General features: G+C 38.8%; 2 protein-coding genes and 1 long non-coding RNA gene across 3 annotated transcripts in view; all 3 read left to right on the top strand.

Annotated features, from left to right (window-relative positions):
- Positions 1-22,206, top strand: part of LOC124289762 — a 123,958-nt gene that overhangs the window by 14,855 nt on the left and 86,897 nt on the right. The window lies entirely within an intron of this gene.
- LOC124289778 lies at positions 13,857-15,877 on the top strand. The gene is made up of 2 exons (XR_006901761.1): positions 13,857-13,946; positions 14,428-15,877. It is a non-coding gene; the product is annotated as an uncharacterized LOC124289778 (long non-coding RNA).
- LOC124289769 lies at positions 16,948-19,729 on the top strand. Its single transcript, XM_046726432.1, has 5 exons — positions 16,948-17,027; positions 17,198-17,259; positions 17,574-18,143; positions 18,505-18,643; positions 18,775-19,729. Exons 2-5 carry the CDS (start codon positions 17,214-17,216, stop codon positions 19,280-19,282), a joined length of 1,263 nt encoding a protein of 420 aa, XP_046582388.1. The 5' UTR covers positions 16,948-17,027; positions 17,198-17,213; the 3' UTR covers positions 19,283-19,729.

Raw genomic sequence — 22,206 nt, 5'->3', positions numbered from 1 at the left:
TCCCTGGGCTTGAATCACTGTCCCCATTGTCATGAGCTTTGTCACCATGACCTGGCAGTGCTGGTTGGTGGGAACAATGACGTTGTTACAACGACCTTTGTAACCGTTTAAAATTAATAACCGTCTTCTGAAACAATGCTCTGGACATTGTACCAATACCCATACCACTGAATAATGCCAGCAGTAGCAAACATTCCCAACACATACAACACTTTTAAATGTATGCTATGTAGTTCTTGATATTTAGATTAACACTATTATGTACTTTCTGAATTTGATAATCTTTTTCTACAATGTCATGAGACACTTTTATACGTGTAACATTTCCTTAAAAGACTTCGATCTCGATGACAACGTTTTGAGTCATATCTCTCGCGACCATTTCCTTGTGGAAAGGAAGTGTAATTCAGCAGTAATACTGAAACCGACTGATAAAACAGAAGGCCAGAACTTTAACCTTGTAGTTTAAATGGAGAACAGCGACTCACTATATGTAGCGCCACTTTGAATAGAACTTCTGTTACATATGCTATATTTTGGGTTACACCTTCTCAGTAAGATACAAATTCTAGTACTTTTTTTAGGTTGAGTCCCATTCGGGATTCGAACCCTCACAGTCAGAGTCATGCACCTAATCGACAGCACAGTCGGCGATCTGAACCATTGTCACAGGCGCATAGGTCTAGAATCAGCATCATTCTGAGAAAGCTTAATCCCAATTTGACATATGTTACATCTGACCACTTTCTAAATGGCGCTGTGTATTCACTGTACTTCTGTACTGTCAAATCAGGAGGGTGCGAAACAGGAAGTCATCCTAAGTTATGCTTTTATCATTTTAGGGAAACTTTGAAAGCGGACATGATGCTGACAAACCAATATTCTTAACCACAACGAATATGGGATTCGAACCCGATGACAATAGGTGAAATCATTCTCCGCAGCGCATAATCTCACAAGGGTAATACTACCTAGTGCAGCGTTACGAAACTGAACGCGTAAAAGCGTAAAAGGTTTAAAACCTAATTTGACTTGATGTTGTTTCTGGTCTTCGTGGTAGTAAAACGCAAATGATATTTACGATACACACCTCCTGTGAAAGGAATTAATCAAACAGATAAACAAAGTGAAAGAATCATGTGTTAGGAATGTTTGTTTGTTTTTGTTTAACGCAGCAATATTCCGGTTTGAATTGTGATACGATGACATTTGTTAACCGAGTCAGCGTGATAGACCACACGATCCCCTTAGTGGCCTCTTGGTGAGCTGAAGACCATGGTTAGCTGAGAACCAATTCTAACCCGGAACGTCACGGAATATAAGGTGATAAAGGAAATCAAGTTTGGTCCAGTATGTTGAGGGATGGTATCACAATTACTGGCCAAACAGTGTTCCATATTGTCCATGGCAGAGTCACAGTTCAATACAGTCGGACTACATGACTGTACATCTCTCTAAATCTTCAACAATCCAAATACAATTATTGGGAAGTTTTGTCAATAGCAATTAACCCATATATCTATAAAGACTGCAACCTTTATTTACGGGCTTTTACATTGAATGTCGTTACGTTTCGAAAACTTGCTTAGACAGTACAATGGTGATAGGGAGTTCTCACTCACTCACTCATTGTACGTATGTTAATTAATTCCTGTAAAATAACTATCATTTACTTAATTTATTAATAAAATATTAATCTATGACACTCGACTAAGCCAGGATGTAATATACGATACCGGAAGTCAGTACCCGGCAATATATATTGATGGATGACATATGCATATATGATGCATGAGGAAGTATTACACATCGGCTACATAACGGGAGTTTGCACGTCCTTTTCACTGGGTCGATAATATCCAGGTAATACTTTCTTCAGATATGTTTCTATGTTGTAACTCTTCATCGTTCTCTGTATATTTTAGTACATTTAGGTACAGTGTAAGGAGATGCTCATTGTTAGTTCGAATCCAAGATGGACCATGGTTTAAACTACTATCTATCTATCTATCTATCTGTCTGTCTGCCTGTCTATCTGTCTGTCTGTCTGTCTATCTATCTATCTATCTGTCTGTGTGTCTGTCTGAATCTACTTCCATATCTATCTCTGTAAATTTTGAATTCTACGGCCTATAGAACAACTGTCTTTTTAGATACATAACACCATTACAAATAATTAAACTGACAGTGAAGGCTGAGAGGTTCATCCTGATTTCATTAAACTGTGAAACACTGTTGATAGATCATGTATATTAGCCTAGTGGTTACAGTCCTCGGTCGTGAATACCATGGATCGATACCGGACATGAGTACATTGTATTAATGCCCTGCAATGACATTTCTGAAATGATCCTAAAGGCGGCATAAAACAACCCTCACTCACTATTTTCCCTTTGCGATAATACACGATTCATTCGGTAAAACAGGAGAACTATAGAGAAATTCTAATCTAATTTATCAGTCATAGACTGGTGAAAACAGAGTGAAATTTCCCATTCCACTTGCATTCGAGTTAATCACACATGAATATAAATCGTGAACGGCAGAGAATATTTCAACATAAAGACGAAAACTAAATAAATGGATGAGCGACAATCACAGTCAGTCACTAGCAACACACATGTGGTTTATATTTGTGGTTTCAATGCATCAGTAATAGTGCTTTTCATGTTTTATAGTCTTAGATTTTATATGCGTTCGTAATGACACTATTTTTACGTTCATATTTTGCACAAAAAGCGAATAGCGAATATTTGTTTAAGGAATAACAGATGTATATGCAAATGTATAATTTAAATATCTTCAAACGTTTATTGAGCACGATTAGATTTAATATTAGCCTTTTAACACAATCAAAGAAATACGTTCGAGTCTAAAGTAACTACATGATGCAGATTTAATGCGCGCAGTCGAATCTCTGCTGAAGATGACCACAGACAAAACCGAAACCATCAGAGATACCTTACAAGTTTGTCTCCCCAAACCCCTACATCCCATAACCTCTACAGCCCTGTGCCCCAACAATTAATCTGGCATAATGAACTGACCCAAAGGAGAGATTACAGGTGGAGTATACAGTGTCAGATTAAGCTGCACAGAGGGTATCTTCCCATAAGAGAGACCTCCCAAAGACAGACCGCTTAAAACAACACATTTTATGGTTGGTTGCATAAGGCTTAAATAAGCCTTGTCGGCGTGTGGTCCTGTGCACAGAGCTCAGGTCACGAATCAGTGAAGTTTAAGCAACGTCAAGCTCGGACAATCCTTTGATGGGTGACCGTGTTTGGCAGCTTGACTCCTGAGAGTTTCTAGGACTTCAGTCCTGCCCCACAACGAAGCACATGTAATACATGTGGTCTCACCTTAGGCAAGTGAGTTTGTTCAAAATTGCCTCTGTTCACCCAGCAGAAAATGGGTACCCGGTTGGATAAAGTCATGTGACTATAACCTTCTAGCGCCTAACAGATAGCTTGGGTTATCCGGGATTATAAGAATCAAATTCCGATGAAGCGCCGCGAGCAAACACATGGTGTTTGGAGACTGTGCGCTATAGAAGATGACTTATTATTATTACCCTTGATAATAATGGTATGTGCCCAGATAAAAAAGACAACATTAGGTGTTAGCTATAGTTTTATCAATTTATGTAATGAAGTATGATTTTGAAATTAAGACGTACTGCATCAACATATATGTACATCAACATATATTTGCCACATCACATTTACTTGTGAATATTATCAAAACCAATAATTTATATACATGTACCTATCAAACATATGAGACCAAGCACCATATTATTTTACATCACATGTTTCTCAGTCCACAGATGACTCTTATTAGAAAGTCACTTGAACATTATCATTTTCTCCTTTCACCTTGCTCTTGGCATACAGGTAGCCATCTTGAAGGGTGACCGGAAAAATGTCATAGGAAAAACGTCATGGGAAAAATAACTATTATAAAACATCCTGTTCTCCAGTTATATACTTTGTTTATACTGAATTTTATAAATACTATTTCACTTTCATCTTAAGCAATAAAAAGATCCCATTCTCCAGTTATTTGCGAAAAACAATTCAACAACAACAAACAAGTCATGGGAAAAATAACTATTATAAAACGTCCCGTTCTCCATTTACTTTGTTTATACTGTATTGTATAAACACTATTTCCCTTTCATCTTCAAACAATCTTAAGTAATAAAAACATCCTGTTCTTCAGTTATTTGCAAAAAAACTAATTCAATAACGTCATATTCTCCAGTTATTTATACTTTTATAATCTTGAGTGTTTTATTTATGAACATGATGTAACTGACCTCGAATATGTAAATAGGCTTATTGAGGACCAGCTTGGTATCTTTATGAATTGTTGATATTACTTTACGCTGACGATACCGTCATATTAGCTGAAACAAGTGATAGATTGCAAACGTCTGTCTACTGCTAATAATTTAGTGTACAAGTTACGTGTAAGTCTATTTTGGTTTTCATTATCTAAAATTTTACACCAATATCATAATACTCTATTTTAGATATTAATACTTAAAGACAGGCGTCCAGTCTCGCCGTATAACATATAAGCCGGGGTACTTTTACTAACGGGAGTTTGCACGTCCTTTCACTGGGCCGATATCGGCAGGTAATACTTTGCTGAGTATGTTTCTGCGTTAGAACTCTTCATCGTTCTCTATATATTTTTGTACATTTAGTAAGGTGCAGTGTAAGAGATGCTCATTGTTAGTTCGAATCTGGATGGTTTAAACTACTATCTATTTATATATCTATCTGTCGACTATCTATCTATCTATCTATCACTATCTCGGTCTATCTATCTATCTATCTATCTATATTCAAAGTGTATATGTAAGCTGAATTACACGTCCATGGATATACTTTTAGTGCAGTTGACCTTAATTGTATAACGGTAACTGTCTGTCTTTAGATACATAACACATATTAATAAAACTGACAGGTGAGGCTTCAAGATGAACATCCTGATTTCGTTAAACAGAAACATTCATTGCTGATTGGTATTAGCCCAGGATACAGCCCTTGGTCGTGACACGTTGAATGCCATGGATTGTACTGGTATATAGTACATTAACCACATCAGGTTAATGCCCTTCCTGCGAAAGATCCCAAAGGCGCGTCGTTATAAAGCAATTTCATTATTTTCCTCAGGAGGTCTATTTATCATTCTTGAAATAGAGAACCATAAATTTAATTCACCCATTCACTTAGTCAGACTGGTGAAATAGAGGTTTGCATTCGAGTTAATCAATACGAATATAATGTGAATGCAGAAGTTATCACAACATAGACACTAGTCCAATAAATGGATGACAATCACAGTCACTATACCATTGAAGAAATTTAGTCAGAGAGTACTTGCATTGTATGCTCAATAAGTAGTAATAGGTAACCATTTTCATATATATTTATAGTCTTAGGGTGTCAAGTGTGGTTTATATGTGTGTCATGTGCATCATAATGTTCACTATATTTACACATTCATTTGCAGGCATAACACTGCTACTGCAAAAGAAAGCGAATGATCCGCTATATATTTTTAGCGGAATAAATAACATTTAAAAATGTATACCGAAAGAATCTATAATTTTATTACCCTCAAACGCATCTATTAAGCACCGATTACATTTACATATTTAGCCTTTAACACAATCAAAGAAATACATTCGGTGGAAAGTATCAATGATGCATATTGACTTTAATGCGCCGTAGTCTAATCCACAGCTGCAGATAATACTTTCTCACAGACAAAATCCGAACCTGATATAGTGTTATTACAATGTATTTTCCAGGTCATCGCTCCACTGGATATTGACTTGAATATTGACTGGCATATATTATGCTAGGTTCAGATAACAGAAAGCAGTGCAATCAATATTATAAAAGATAAATAGATATTTAGGTTACTGGGTATTTTAACATTGATCATTGAATAGCCAGTTGATTGTAGAACAAAAACCTACCGTGACCTCCTTCGGAAATATAATGCAGCATTTCAATTCAGATATGAAAGGTAATGACACTAGAGTGTATTTGTCCTTTTGAATGATTAATGGATAAATCATGTACAATGTTAATAGTTTAAAGGGAAGGCAATAAATAGTACAGATATTATTTACGTTGATACATATAATTCTACTCATTTAATATTTTTATAGAGGAAAGTGCTTTAATAGTCTTAATCTTCTTACTCCTCTAATCTACAGCACGAAGTATCTAACAGATCTGAGCCAAACAAGCTACAGCATAATCTTGAAACCAGTACCGTTACAGGTGTGTAAAATGTATGCTAATTTGAGATTTCCATTAAAAAGAAATCGGGTTATGTATTTAGTAGAAAATTATAATTCTGGTTAAGGTTACCCATGTAAATTGAGACAGGGTGAGCTTGGCCGATTTTCTAGATGTATATCCCTTCGAAACAGAAAAAGGTTGGCTCGCCATCAACCTGGTGTTAAGTCAGCATTTTGTAAGACAATATATTCCACCCTAATGTAAATATGAGTTGAGGGGATATAAAACTACCAGGGTCTGGTCAGTAGTTACGTACATACAAGTTGTTCATGTTTCGTTAAGCACGTTAGCCATAGCGTGTGCTGAGTCTACCTGAGCAAGACCACATACATTTGACGATAGAAAGGCCATCTGTGTAATAAATTGTTCATTTTACTTACTTTTCAGATCTTACATCTCATGGAGGGCCTCATATTATAGTCTATGTTGTAGCATCAGGTGCGTACAATGTCGTTAAAGCTCAGAAAATGTATATCTGAACCTTGAATTTGTTGTGGATGAGATGTATTGTCTGTAGTTACAATTGATGTCAGTGCATATCAGATGTGACTTAATCATGGACTCATATATCTAGAAACATTTAAAACGACATTGAAATATGCTCCGGATACTAATGTTTGGCTTCATCTCGCCATTTAAAAAAATCTGTATTCTGTTTGGATTTAAGCAACACATGAAGTCAACTCAGATATGGTTTAGACTGTCGGTACCTTAAAAGGTAAAAAGAAGCGAAACATTACTGCAAGACACGATAGTAACGATATCCGATTTCTCTGAAAATTATCATCTTCATATTACATTTGCATAATCCAACATCAAAGTAATAGTCCATATCCACATAGATTGCACTAAATACATTTTAGATCAACAGTTTGCCCAGCATGCCTCGCCATAGAAATAGATTCATATCACCAACTCTAGCATATGTGACGTGCGTTGGCGGTAGGTGTTACGCTGTTATTATTTGTCAAGGTGTGTTAGCTGAACGCAATCCTCACCTATATCTTCCTCTCTACAGCTTCCCAACTGGAAGTATGCCTTTGTATCGACTTTTTATCGATATTATTTCTGACTGCTATCCAATAACATGAGTAAACGTATTTTAGACTCACCGTCTGTAAATATCTTTGACCCGGATCTTTTGTTACCAGTTTCTACAACCACAATTCTGCAACTGTGACGTTAATGACGTGACCTTGTGTTGACGGCAGGTATAAGCCCACCCTGCTGTGACAATGTGACGTCACAGTGTATCCAGTGTCTCGACCTGAGGTTTTATGGTAAACAGGTTTTCACATGACTGTCCAGACACCTGTCTCTAATCCCTGCTAGAATATGAACAACACCAGTGTTATGCGTATAGAGGGATGTGTGTCGGCAAGCAAGAAGGGAGATAACTGTGGAGTGATCTTGTCCTTCAGCCTGTACACACAGTGTGAACGTTATGGTGAAGGTTGTACAGGACCGTGTGTGGAGAATCCCCAGTATTACGGCCATTAACCGTTCAACACCTCGTCCCTCTCCAACTGTACAGGTGGATGTAATAGGATCAATAGGAGTGTGGGCAGCTGTGAGCCAAAGCCTTCTCACAAAACCTGCCAGGAGACAAGTGATACCCGGTCCCTCTCCAACTGCGCTGGCAGGTGGATGTGATAAAGACACAGGGATGTGGCAGCGCTGCGGTTTCAGGTTACACAGGGGACAAGTGGGGATGTTTCCTCGTCACCCCAACCTGTAGAGGTGCGTGTGATAGTTATCGGGGAGTGTGGCAATCTTGTAAACCAGGGTTACAGGGACAAGTGCATCGTACTCCTGTCACCCCAACCTGTAAGAGGTGGGTGTGATAAAGGCATCGGGGAGTATGCGGCAATCTGTAAGCCAGGTAAGCCACAGGGACAAGTGTGGATGTTTCCTGCCCACCCCAACTGTAGAGGGTGGGTGTGATAATAATGGTATGTGCCCAGATAAAAAGACAACGTGGAGGTGTTAACTATAGTTTTATCAATTCATGTAATGAAGTATGATTTTTAAATTAAGACGTACTACATCAACATATATGTACATTAACATATATTTGCCACATCCACATTTACTTGTGAATATTGTCAAAACCAATAATTTATATACATGTACCAACAAACATATGAGACCAAGCACCATATTATTTTACATCACATGTTTCTCAGTCCACAGATGACTCTTATTAGAAAGTCACTTGAACATTATCATTTTCTCCTTTCACCTTGCTCTTGGCATACAGGTAGCCATCTTGAAGGGTGACCGGAAAAATGTCATAGGAAAAACGTCATGGGAAAAATAACTATTATAAAACATCCTGTTCTCCAGTTATATACTTTGTTTATACTGAATTTTATAAATACTATTTTCACTTTCATCTTAAGCAATAAAAGATCCTTTTCTCCAGTTATTTGCAAAAAACGATTCAACAACAACAAAAGTCATGGAACAATAACTATTATAAAACATACTGTTCTCCAGTTATATACTTTGTTTATACTGAATTTTATAAATACTATTTCACTTTCATCTTAAGCAATAAAAGATCCTGTTCTCCAGTTATTTGCAAAAACAGATTCAACAACAACAAAAAGTCATACTAGGAACAATAACTATTATAAGACATCCTGTTCTCCAGTTATAAACTTTGTTTATACTGAATTTTATAAATACTTTTCACTTTCATCTTAAACGCAATAAAAGATCCTGTTCTCCAGTTATTTGTAAAAACAATTCAACAACAACAAAAGTCATGGGAAAAATAACTATTATAAAACGTCCCGTTCTCCATTTACTTTGTTTATACTGTATTGCATAAATACTGTTTCACTTTCATCTTCAAATAATCTTAAGTAATCAAAACATCCTGTTCTACAGTTAGTTGCAAAAACTAATTCAACAACGTCATATTCTCCAGTTATTCATACTTGTATAATCTTGAATGTTTTATTTATGAACATGATGTAACTGGCCTCGAATATGTAAATAGGCTTATTGAGGACCAGCTTGGTATCTTTATGAATTGTTGATATTACTTTACGCTGACGATACTGTCATATTAGCTGAAACAAGTGATAGATTGCAAACGTCTGTCTACTGCTAATAATTTAGTGTACAAGTTACGTGTAAGTCTATTTTGGTTTTCATTATCTAAAATTTTACACCAATATCATAATACTCTATTTTAGATATTAATACTTAAAGACAGGCGTCCAGTCTCGCCGTATAACATATAAGCCGGGGTACTTTTACGTGGATGAAACACATTCTTCATAAACGATCTATGAACTAATTCTAACGTTTCAAACCTAAGGGCCCAATATCTCACAACCATACAATAATATTGGTACAACCATATGGTCGAATATTTGAACAAGACAGTCTGGCGGTAAGTGTAAATGTCTTGCTTTAGCTAGCAACCAAAACATTGCTTTCAGACCTTGTTCTCTTGGAGAATTAATGGCAGCATTACATTTCCGATTCTTATGAAAATTTATTCCAAAGTAAGTATATGTGTCTGACAGGTTCAAAGGTACGTCACCAAAATTATATTTTTGAAAATTCACCCTTGCAATTCCAGAACCAAATACCACTACTTAAGTCTACCACTCTCTAAAGATATTAATACTACGCTGTAACTCATCCGGACTTTCAGCAAATAAGACCATGTCATCAGCATACATCAGTACAAAAATCTTTACAAACCCAAATATATCATCAATTTCTACACCATCACAGGCAGTAGTCGCTAAGTATGATTCAACGTCAAAGTCAAAGTCAAAAGTCAAAAACTTTCTATATTGCCATTTAACAGTCTTCTTATATAAACGATTAAATGTCCTTACATTTTCTTTATCAACTCCTGATCTAGTCTTCTCACATTTTCTTCTTAGTCTTCTATATTTTCTTTTTAGCACAAGACAAGACAATCTTTATTATACCATTGGCACGGATTAGATTTCCTACATAAATTACGTCCTTTAATGACATTTCTTCGGCCAAATACCTGCGTAGCAGCTTGTATAAAGACTTGACCCAGCTTGTCAGTGACATCTGTAACGATACTGGTCAGGTCACGGCGACCTGCACGGGGTTCACGTGCTCTCGTGAGCATGTTCTGCGGCATCAATGCAATTAACAGTCACGTGACTTAAGTGGATCAAATCTTTTTGGGTATTCTGACAAAACGTTTTCAACATTTTCTATATAATCATCAACATTTTAACTGAGGCATTTCCAAACGTGATGCACAAAGGTTTATGAACGTCACTGTAGCAAACTGAGTAATGAGTCACCTGAAAGTCTTTAATTACAATTGATGAATCATGTGATGCCAGCACATAGTCTACAACACTCCTGTCTCTGCATGTAAGTTCACCAACGCCAATGTCTTTGCCCAAGCGGCCATTTACAACAAACATGGATGATGATTTACACAGATCTAATAACATATTCCCGAATGTGTCCGTCGAAGACCTGGTCTCTTGAATGTTCATATCGATGAAATACGATCTAGTATTTATGAGCTCCATGTCTTGGTCAGAAAGACCAGACCGTCGGCCGAGGTCGTGGCTTATTTCACACAGATCGGTTTCTGTCCCTATACGGGCATTAAAATGACCCATTAAATAAACATTACTTCAATAAGATAAATATTTAGTGACTTCACTTTCGAGGTCATAGAAACTGTCATTGTTATGATATTTGGAACCTTGTGGTGGAATGTAAACAAATCAATACAGGCATCGTCCGGTGATTGAAATACACACTTGTCAATCTTAATCCATAGCGTCACATCACAATCTGATTGAAGAACTGTAACATATTTAGAGATATCATTTTTAATCAAACCCCCAGTACCTCCTGACCGTTTCTGCCCAGAAGTCCTGCTTTTTAACACTGTTAAAGTTATCAACATTAATCACCTCTATATCATCTGTTTTTGTTTCCTGAAGTCCAACAATACTAACTGTATTTATCAAATTTATAATGTCCTGGTATTGGAGCTTATTACGTAAACCGCAAACATTCAGTGAAATTATGTTAAATCCACTCGGGCCTATTGTGGTATTAATTTCACTGATTCATGCTGAAATACTGTCGCAAGATGATAACTGTAGCCCTGTAGACGAAGTAAGTTTCCTGCTTCCACTTAAAGATGGTGATTGAGGGTCCTCTAGTCCTGATGACGTAGGCATGCAACTGTTATTTACTATGTAGGTGAGTTTGTCCACTGTGAGAACACCAGTGAATCGCCTGGAACTGTGTCTATGGGCGTTTCGGTCCGTAATCCAATCTGTCAGGGTGACTCTCTGCCGCGGAGCTCGATAGCGGTAACTCGGGACGGAGTTACCGTCGACCACCATGTAGGCTCGCTTGTATTTAGCAGAAATTATACTTGAATGGTTGTCTGTTGTAAATTGAGACAGGTGAGCTACGATTTCAGATGTATATCCTTTGAAACAGAAGAAGGTGGGCGTGGAGTTGTTTCGGGCTACACATTCAAAAGGTTTGGCTTCCAATTATCAGGTGTCAGTCAGCATTTTGAACATAACATATTCCAATTTAATGTTACTGGGAGTTAAAGAGAATAAACTACCAGGGTCGTGAGTCAGTAGTTATTGTACACACAAGGTGAAGGTGTTCATTATGTTTCAAGTTAACCACGTTAGCCAATGTGCATGGCAGACATCACGTCACCGATAAATGACCCATACATTTGACGATATAGGGGAAAGTGGTCATCTGTGTAAAAACTTGTACCATGTGTAATTACTTTTTTTCAGGACCTTACATCCATGGAGGGCCTCATGGCTATAGTCCTTGTGGTAGCATCAGGTGCGTACAATGTCGTTAAAGCTCAGAAAATGTATATCTGAACCTTGAATTTGTTGTGGATGAGATGTATTGTCTGTAGTTACAATTGATGTCAGTGCATATCAGATGTGACTTAATCATGGACTCATATATCTAGAAACATTTAAAACGACATTGAAATATGCTCCGGATACTAATGTTTGGCTTCATCTCGCCATGTCAAAAAATCTGTATTCAGTTTGAATTTAAGCAACAAATGAAGTCAACTCAGATATGGTTTAGACTGTCGGTACCTTAAAAGGTAAAAAGAAGCGAAACATTACTGCAAGACACGATAGTAACGATATCCGATTTCTCTGAAAATTATCATCTTCATATTACATTTGCATAATCCAACATCAAAGTAATAGTCCATATCCACATAGATTGCACTAAATACATTTTAGATCAACAGTTTGCCCAGCATACCCCTCGCCATAGCTATCATTCATATCACCAACTCTCTAGCATATGTGACGTGCGTTGGCGGTAGGTGTTACGTGTTGGTGTTTTGGCGGTAGACTGTGTTACGCCCTGTTGGTTATTTGTCAAGGTGTGTTAGTTGAACGCAATCCCAATCTATATCTTTCCCTCTCTACAGCTTCAACTGGAAGTATGCCTTGTATCGACTTTATCGATATTATTTCGACTGCTATCCAATAATATGAGTAAACGTATTTTAGACTCACTGTCTGTAATATCTGACCGGATCTTTGTTACCAGTTTCTTCTACAACCACACCCTGCAACTGTGACGTTAACAACGTGACCTGTGTTGACGGTGTATGTCTACCTCGCTGTGACAATGTGACGTCACAGTGTATCCAGTGTCTGGACTCGAGGTTTTATGGTAAACAGTGTCAACATGACTGTCCAGACACCTGTCTCAACTCTCGCTGTCAGATGAACAACACCAGTGTTATGTGTACAGAGGGATGTGTGGCCGGCAAGAAGGGAGATAACTGTGGAGTGACCTGTCCTTCAGCCTGTACACAGTGTGAACGTTATGGTGAAGGTTGTACAGGACCGTGTGAGAATCCCCAGTATTACGGTCACAACTGCTCAACACCTTGTCCCTCCAACTGTACAGGTGGATGTAATAGGATCACAGGGGAGTGTGGCAGCTGTGAGCCAGGTTACACAGGAGACAAGTGTGATGTTACCTGTCACCCCAACTGTACAGGTGGATGTGATAGTACCACAGGGAATGTGGAAGCTGTGAGCCAGGTTACCACAGGGGACAAGTGTGATTGCAAGTGTATAATACCTGTCACCCCAACTGTAGAGGTGGGTGTGATAAAGGCATGGGGAGTGCGTCAATGGTTAAACCAGGTTACAATAGGGGACAAGTGTAATGTTTCCTTCCAAGGCCAACTTGGTTTTCTAGTCAAGGGACAAGTGTATCGAATGTTTCCTGTCACAAGTGTGATGTATACTGAATGTGATAAAGGTAATAGTACGTCAATGGTTAAGTTGTCACGCAGACCAGTTATTTAAACAACTTATCCGTAATAGTACGTCAATGGTTAAAAGACCAGTTATTTAAACAATTATCGAATTACGAATTACTTTTATTTACCAAGGCTTTCTGGGTTTTCTAGTCAACAGTATGCAGTATATATGTGGTATATTGCAAATATCTGTTTTTAGGAAACGATGCAGTTACTCCTACAGTGATAACAGTGGGTATCCTAGGCCATGTGATGCTGATTGTGACCATACTGCTTGTGCGTAATCGGAGGAGGTTTGTTTGCATATCATATCCAATCTGTGTATATAGCATTGAACGTTAATATTTCAAAAACAACCTTGTGATGCTTCTGTCAGTGACCTGAAATGGTCGAGCTCTCTTCTCATGTCTAAGATTCAGTACACAACTGATGTAGATTCATACCCGTTGCCAGGAAGTTCACAAGTTTTGAAAGTATGGTGATGTCGACAGACAATAAAGGCTCAATTATATGTATTATTTCCCTTTCCAAGGGTATGGCGTTTGGAAAGGCAAACACTACTTGTATTCAGTTTGGGCGAAGTAAGATGTTACAATGAGTGAAAGGGTTAGGGCGATTACCTGAAACATGTATTTTACTTGAATGTTTTTTTTTCTTCTGTTATGCAATCATTTAGATATATACGTGGTCAATCGGCAAAAATCAGTTATCTCAATGTGACTCATTGTGATTTTGAACTTGTTCCAGTTTCCTAGGTACGACTAACTATTTCAGATCCACGACTAAGACTGTTGCTGCAGACATAGAAGAAGACGTCTCCGAACATTCCTATGACTACATAGATAACACATTCTTTGATATGCAAGTCAATGGAGCTGATGCCGTACCTGTTGACGGAGATTACAACACACTTGACATCCGCTGCTCGCATCCCATTGGGACATCCACTGACGCGCCAGGGAGCGCTGACCAACAGGAAGTCGTCACTGCGCCTGTGTTGGAACGAAGTTTAGACAGCTTCTCCAATGGAATTACAGTTGTGGAACTGACGAGGCCATGTGTTCATATCCACTATTTCAATACACCACCCAGTTCAACAGAGAGTTTAATCGATTGAAATGTGTTAGACAGAGTGTAAATGTGAAAGCAACTTACGGCTTTCATTATTTTACTTTTAAAGTTCCCAATTGATTTAAAAATCAGTGATATCACGGATAACAGCGCCGAACATACTGCGGACAATATCAGCCAACTGTGACCACAAAAAATACAAGGACCTACCCTTGAATGGCTGAGGGAATTTCAGCCCAAATGTCACTGAACTCTATTGCTTATAATATGTGCAATAACATGAATTTAATATCTTTTAAATGTAGTTATTTTCTTGGAGGCTTAAATAATCTTGCTATGTTTTAGCTGTCTTATGAATGTCCGTAGTTTGACAAGGATGATACGTGTATCGTTGGTCTTCATACGTGTTTGTACCTTATATAAGTTAAGCCAATCGCCGTAAATTCCGTAATATTCTGCTTTGACACTGACATTATAATGCGATCATCACAGATTGTACCACTATCTGCTCCCCAAAACTCGCACTTTGCAATAGCATTGATCAGAAAAATGGAAACAGGTTTTATCTCGTGTTACCCGCCTGGCTGCAGTTGCTTGTTTAAGAAACCCACTTTTTTCTGAAACACAGAAGACTACACACCACCTGTAAAACTGTGATTAGACGGATATTGTATGGAAACTACCCACCCGACTTAATTACACCAGTGTGTCAGTATACCAGGCGCTTTGCTTTTCGGTTTTAATATTATATTCTTCCAGTATAAAATAAAGCTGCCTGTTGAACTGTTTTCAATTTCTAACGAATATTTAATGTTTCCCCTATCGAATCCTCAGTATATGGATATGAGGTGTTGTTAGCAAGGAGGAGCAAGTATAGCCCTTTCGAGATACACCTTTCTCCTACTCGACAAAAACATGTGTGGTCTGTACAAAAGGTGTAATTTTTTACCTAACGCTTTGTTAAAAACAAAAGATGGCGTCAATTACTGTCATGCAGGGAAACACAATACAAGTTTTTAAAGAATCACACACGCACATTATAAATATACTGTAAATTGTTTTTTTTGCACATACTAACATTGTAAATACTTTCAAGTCATTTGTATTAATGTAAAACCCGAATATAGTCTTAATGAAATTATTCTTTGTATAATACCAGTTTGTTTTTGTTTTTACACTGAATTCGTGTGAGTGAGAAGCTTGTGATGAATGATCTTTCATTAAATGTACCCTCTCAAGTACGGTATTCTGTCGTATTTGGTGTGTTGTATATATGAGCGGCACCAACAAAAACTGACCAGTACGTTTTCAGGTGGTCAGACTTTACATCATAACGAGGCTGCGTCGTCAGTAACACTCACTGGGCTACTTCATGTATGGTATAACATAAGGGAACAAATCTAAAATGTAAATTGTCATAAGAGGAAACAAGGCCTGTTGTATTTGTATTCCCCGTTGTATTGGTGTTTGGTTCTTCTTCCTTATTTACATCTTGATTTATTGTGCGCTAGAAAAAACAACCCAAGAGACTTGATAATCTGTAACTGAACACAGCAATCAGCTAGCCTGTGTATCACATTCAAAAACATTAACATGCTACATTGAGTATATTGACTATCTAACTGGTTCATGACACGTATGATGCTGCACCTACAGAGGACAGCAACTTTCGTTCTCGACCTTGGAACAAAAGCGACAAAACCATTTCCATAATCACAAGAAATCGGTAATGACACCAGAGTCTGACATACGAGTTATCTATACGACTACAAGTGACCCTGTGTTTTCCAGGTAAACCATCAACTTGCCTCTTTCTGTGTTTACGACGAGTGCCACCGATCGTGATACGTTCACCGTTTCCCAAACACCCGATATCATCACGCTCATGATGTAGTCGGGATCGGACTAACGACTCCTATTTTGGCGTCTTTGTGACTATAGAAAGGTCGCTTTATTTTTCTTGAATCACTACCAGATACGGATAATACCAGGTGTTTGCGAACCATATTCACCATTCTAACGTACAATCAAATACACCGATTTGCTTCTTATAATTTTCTTTACCTTTCCAATCATGATGTAGAAAGTAATTTACTTCACCTATCGAATTGGTATAAAGGAGATATATCGGGTGAAACATACGTACACAAAATGCTTCCTGGTGTGTTTGCATTGTGCATGAAACTGATCCATGATCTCCAACAAAACCCACACGGCCCTAGGTCAAGGGTAGTGAGAGGAAGTATTCCGAACTCACAGTTAACTCACGTGGGCGATGCACCAATATTACACCCACCTGCGAGGTAAGATAGCAAATGTAATAGTTGTTCCAGGTTATTATAGCATGTCGTTTCTGTATTTCTAATTTGATGCTAGGATTCACCTTTTCATCCTTTCATATATACCATTAGCAACCAATGTTGTATTAATGACAGTCAATATACTTTTCAAGCAAGTATTGCCTGTTTTTCAACAGCGCACCGTTGACCATGGCAACGTTGGCGGTGACGATTACACTGGTGACCTTGATAACAGGTACCTGTTTATACCTTTTAGATTATATCTATATATTTAGGTCAATTATACATAAATCGTGAATTTGTAAACACTGTTAATAATAGGAACGTATGTCAGATCGGGTAATGTAAAGTATATATTTGTGTATATATCATAAACAGGGCATAATAATTGTTACAGAAAATGCATTGTTTAAAAAAGATATAAGTGTCTGCGTAACTCATATTTAACCTGTGGACAAGGATCTTTAGACCGACAGTTACTGATTCACATGTATGTTAATGTGACAAACTTCTCAGAAGATGTTACAAGTGTTCATTTTGTCGTTACAGTGGCAACACGTGCGTTTTCCAGTAGACTCTGTACCAACTGTGAGGACGATAACCGAGTTTGTGTTGAAGGAGAGTGTGTGCCACGATGTATCAATCTGACGTCACCTGGAGAGTGTCTTCAGTGTCGGGACTCCAGGTTCTACGGTAAACAGTGTGAACATGACTGTCCAGACACCTGTCTCAACTCTCGCTGTCAGACGGACAGCCTGGTTGTGTGTACAGAGGGATGTATTGCTGGCAAAAGGGGAGACAACTGTGGTGCGAACTGTGATGCAGCCTGTACACAGTGTAAACGTTATGGAGATGATTGCATAGGACCATGTCAGAATCCCCGGTATTACGGTCCACACTGTAGAACGCCTTGTCCATCCACCTGTAGAGACGGATGTGATAAGGATATAGGGAAATGTCGTGCCTGTATATTAGGTTCCCTTGGAACGTTCTGCAATGTTACCTGCTCATCACAATCTTGTGTAGAATGCGACGAACATAAAGAGACGTGTACACGGTGCGATGAGAGCTACTTCGAGTGTGACGATGGAAAATGTCACGGCGAAGACTGTCACACAGGTAAGGGCAGAATATGTCAGAAAATTTCGAACAAAAATCTAAGGTTCTTACATATCATCTGCATTACCTTTCTTCTTGCTGTCCAAACATATCGTGCATAACGTTGTCCTGCCATCAATTGTCAGTGCATAGGGTAGGGTATATCACTGTTTGATACATGACTTGGGCACATTTGCTACGTGTACCACCCATGTTTCACGTGTCGTAGCTTCATATACTATCATGCAAATCATTTTGAAAACATTGAAAGACATTTTTTTACTTGGATTGATGTAGCGAAACACTGACATCCTTTAGAAACACTGTGTCCTTTAGAGTCATTATCATATGAAAGTAAAATGTAGTATATGAAACGTTTCAGATGCCACCACAGCCTCACCAGGGGAACCAGATGGTCTGAAAACTGTCCACATCCTGATGATTGTGTGTTCCATCCTGTCAACATTTCTGTTGATCGGTGCTCTTCAGACTGTTAAGAAGATTTATAAAAAACGAAGAAGGTAAATGAGGTGTTTTAAGTTTCCTTAAGAATACCGATTACATATTTGCCTGCACAGTGTGGAGGATTTGACAGTGTTAACTATAAATGGTCAGCAATATATGCTTCAGTGGTCGTTTGATTGATACACAGGTCCCAGCAGGATGCTGTAACAGTCACCCAAGCCGAAGGTAGTGGATCCAGTACCTATTTGGCGCATAAATACTATGAGATCAACGATCAGGACGTGGACACTGGCTGCAGGGAACAAGTTTTGTTGACCACCAGACCTGAACAGAGGGTGGCTTGCCTTAAAGAATCATCACATGAACAGCCGAGCCAAGGGAACAGGATGAGGGAAGAGATTGATGCTGTACCAGATATTAAACCAAGGGTTATTGATACTCCAGGTGCGATGGCTGATGGTGACAAAGTAGGTGTGGTAGACGGACCAGACTGGCATCAGGAACATATCTATGAACCCATGTCAGGCTCGAGGTTGCACGGTGTTAATGGACAAACAGATACACATGAAGATATGCAGACAAGCAGTGAGTCTCTCGAGTTACTGGAATTAATAGCTGCCTCTGCTAATGCACAGGTGAGGTATCTAACAACACAGCGCACAGGCGACGCGGATGATGACCTTGGTGATGAATAAGGAAACGACGCTGTAATGTGCGATGTGTTCATACTACACTGTGCCGCGATTATGTGGAGGGGATTACAGACCCAGAAACATTTGTCAGTGTGGTGTAGATGCATCACTACCTACGCTTTGTTGGTTTATCTTGCTGTTGACTTTCCAAAGGAGACACTTGTGTTATAGTTCCAGACACTACATATGTAAATGATTGACCATCATGTTGTGTATATACCTTCCCAGTTGCAAGCAATAATATTGAGTATTGTGTTGTGTTGCATGGCCCATACATTGGAAATATCTGCCCCAGTATGTGCCAAAGAAAGTTGTGTACTAATTATATTGATTGTATATATTTTCCAGATGAGTGAAGAACACTCTAAATAGAGTCATTGTTTCCACATGTATATATTGCTGTCCTTAAAACGCTGGACACTGGGTTCAACAAATAAACAACTTACTTTATTCAATTTTAAGTTATTCTTTCATGTATTAGGTATTGTCAAACGAATGTAACTGTATACTTGGAAGTCGATGTTGAACCGGATCCTAATCCCGGAAATAGGTAGTTATTTTAACGTGTTTATGACAATGTTTACAACGCTAGTTTGATATTTCGATGAACAATGAACATTACTTTGAGCAGTCTCAAAGCATAAACCCTTAAGTATATTTTTTCACTACTTAGCTTCGTTCTGACTCAAATATCATGTAATGCAAATAACGAAAATAATCAGTGCAACTACTACTAGTATTTGTATAACTAGTAGTGAGTGAGTATGGTTTTACGCCGCTTTTAGCAATATTCCAGTAATATGACGGTGGATGACACCAGAAATGGACTTGACACATTGTGCCCATGTGAGGAGTCGAACCCGTGTGTTTTAACAAATAGGCTACCCCACCGCTCTTATTTAGAAGTTGGGGCACTAAAGAAAGATAACAATATCGAACCTGGGTTTTCGGCTTTAACCATTAGGCTATCCCACCGCCCCTGTATGACTAGTAATTTTGCTACAGGGAAATATTCCGCAGCAGTGTACCTGGTCACCCGTTGACTGAAACTTCCTGTTACATTGCACTTCGCTGAAGGCCCGGGTTCGATTCCCAACATGGATACAACGTGTGAAGCCCATTTCTGGTGTTCCTCGAAATGATCTTGCCGGAATATAGCTAAATGTGGCGTAAAACCACACTCACTCACTCATTCACTCACATTGCACTTGGTAAAGACTGTTTGATGAGAGTTTGAAACAACTATGGGCGGTGGGGGTAGCGTAATGGTTCAAGCGTTCGCAGGTGACGAAGATGCGGGTTTTATTCCCATCTGGTCGTGTCTACTGTCTGGAATATAGCTATAAACGGAGTGAAACCGGACTCATTCGCTCACCTGAACAATCCCTTCGTGTTATTTCACTTTCTTGTTCCCAGTTCACAGAGAGTTCAATAGAGATGATACCGGGTAGCCATGGTAGCCATGGTGTGACACAACATGAAGTCTTTCCATCCCTTACTGTACATGAGGAAATAAGACAAAAATAGCAAATAACGTGAATTAGTAAGCGAACATTTGAATGTGGTCAGGTACATATCTCTGTAGGCAACATGTTACCGTTTTCATGTGAAACACTAATTCTATCGTGGCCTGGACTACTTGATTCTAATTGTTTAAGAGGTATCCTGTTCCCTCTGAAACCTGTTTTAATTCAAGCATTTCACACAAATATCGATCTATTGACAACCTTCGATTAATGTATCAGTGGCTGCTGAGAAGCCTTTATAATATTGTAAAATCTCAATACTCAAACGGCACTTCTTAACACGGCAATTTCATAAAACTCACAAGTAAATACAACACACATTAACCACTGTGTCAATGTCACATACTAATGGGTCTGACCGCCTCCGTGGTTTAGTGGTTAGAGCGTCCGCCCGGAGAGCGGAAGGTCGCGGGTTCGACCGCGTCATACCAAAAGACGTTAAAATATGGTACTTGTTGGTCCCCGCCTGGCGCACGGCATTAATGGGTACAACAAGGACTGGTCGGCTCGGAGTTAGTATAATGTGTCTGAGTGGGGTATTCATGCTTCACTGCGGCATGGTATCTCAGTGGGCTAGCACTATAAAACCAGCTTAAGTCTGGGCTAGTACAAGCAGCCGCACATACACATACACACGCATGCACGTCGTCATATGAGCGAAATATTCTCAAGCACGACGTTAAACCCAATTTCACCTCACCTCACCTTACTAATGGGTCACAAAATTAGAAGTCTATTGTGTCTTTTCCTGCAGCCAGAATTCAGCCGGGTCGGAGTTCGGGGTTGATGAGTCATTCACAATATGTATTGTGTTTGAACGCTTGTATTTCCCACGGAGAGGGAAGGTCATGTATGAATACTTACAGGAGTTCATGAAATCAGTATAACACACAAAAGAGTGCAATACAGTCGTCAGTACCTAGTATACGTTAATGGTTTTGCCCCTAAAACAATGCAGTGTGTTACGTGTTGCTTCCCGGGTTGAAACTAAGAAGTTAACCAGGAATCAGTGTGTAAGAGAACTAGAGTGAGTGAGTGAGTGAGTGAGTGAGTGAGTGAGTGAGTGAGTGAGTGAGTGAGTGAGTGAGTGAGTGAGTGAGTGAGTGAGTGAGTGAGTGAGTGAGTGAGTGAGTGAGTGAGTGAGTGAGTGAGTGAGTGAGTGAGTGAGTGAGTGAGTGAGTGAGTGAGTGAAAATTTACGCCGCAGTGAGCAACATTCCAGCTTTATGGTGGCGGTCTGTAAATAATCGAGTCTGGACCAGTGATGAACAGCATGAGCATCGATCTATGCTATTGGGATACGATGACATGTGTCAACCAAGTCAGCGAGCCTGACCACCCGATCTCGTGAGTCGCCTCTTAAGACAAGCATGGGTTACTGAAGATCAATTCTAACCCGGAT

The sequence above is a fragment of the Haliotis rubra genome, unplaced genomic scaffold (genome assembly GCF_003918875.1).
Source record: "Haliotis rubra isolate DU_JTF1 unplaced genomic scaffold, ASM391887v1 Scf449, whole genome shotgun sequence".
NCBI lineage: Eukaryota > Metazoa > Mollusca > Gastropoda > Lepetellida > Haliotidae > Haliotis > Haliotis rubra.
The sequence above is the reverse complement of the archived record's forward strand: the minus strand, read 5'-3'. Positions and strand labels throughout refer to the sequence as shown.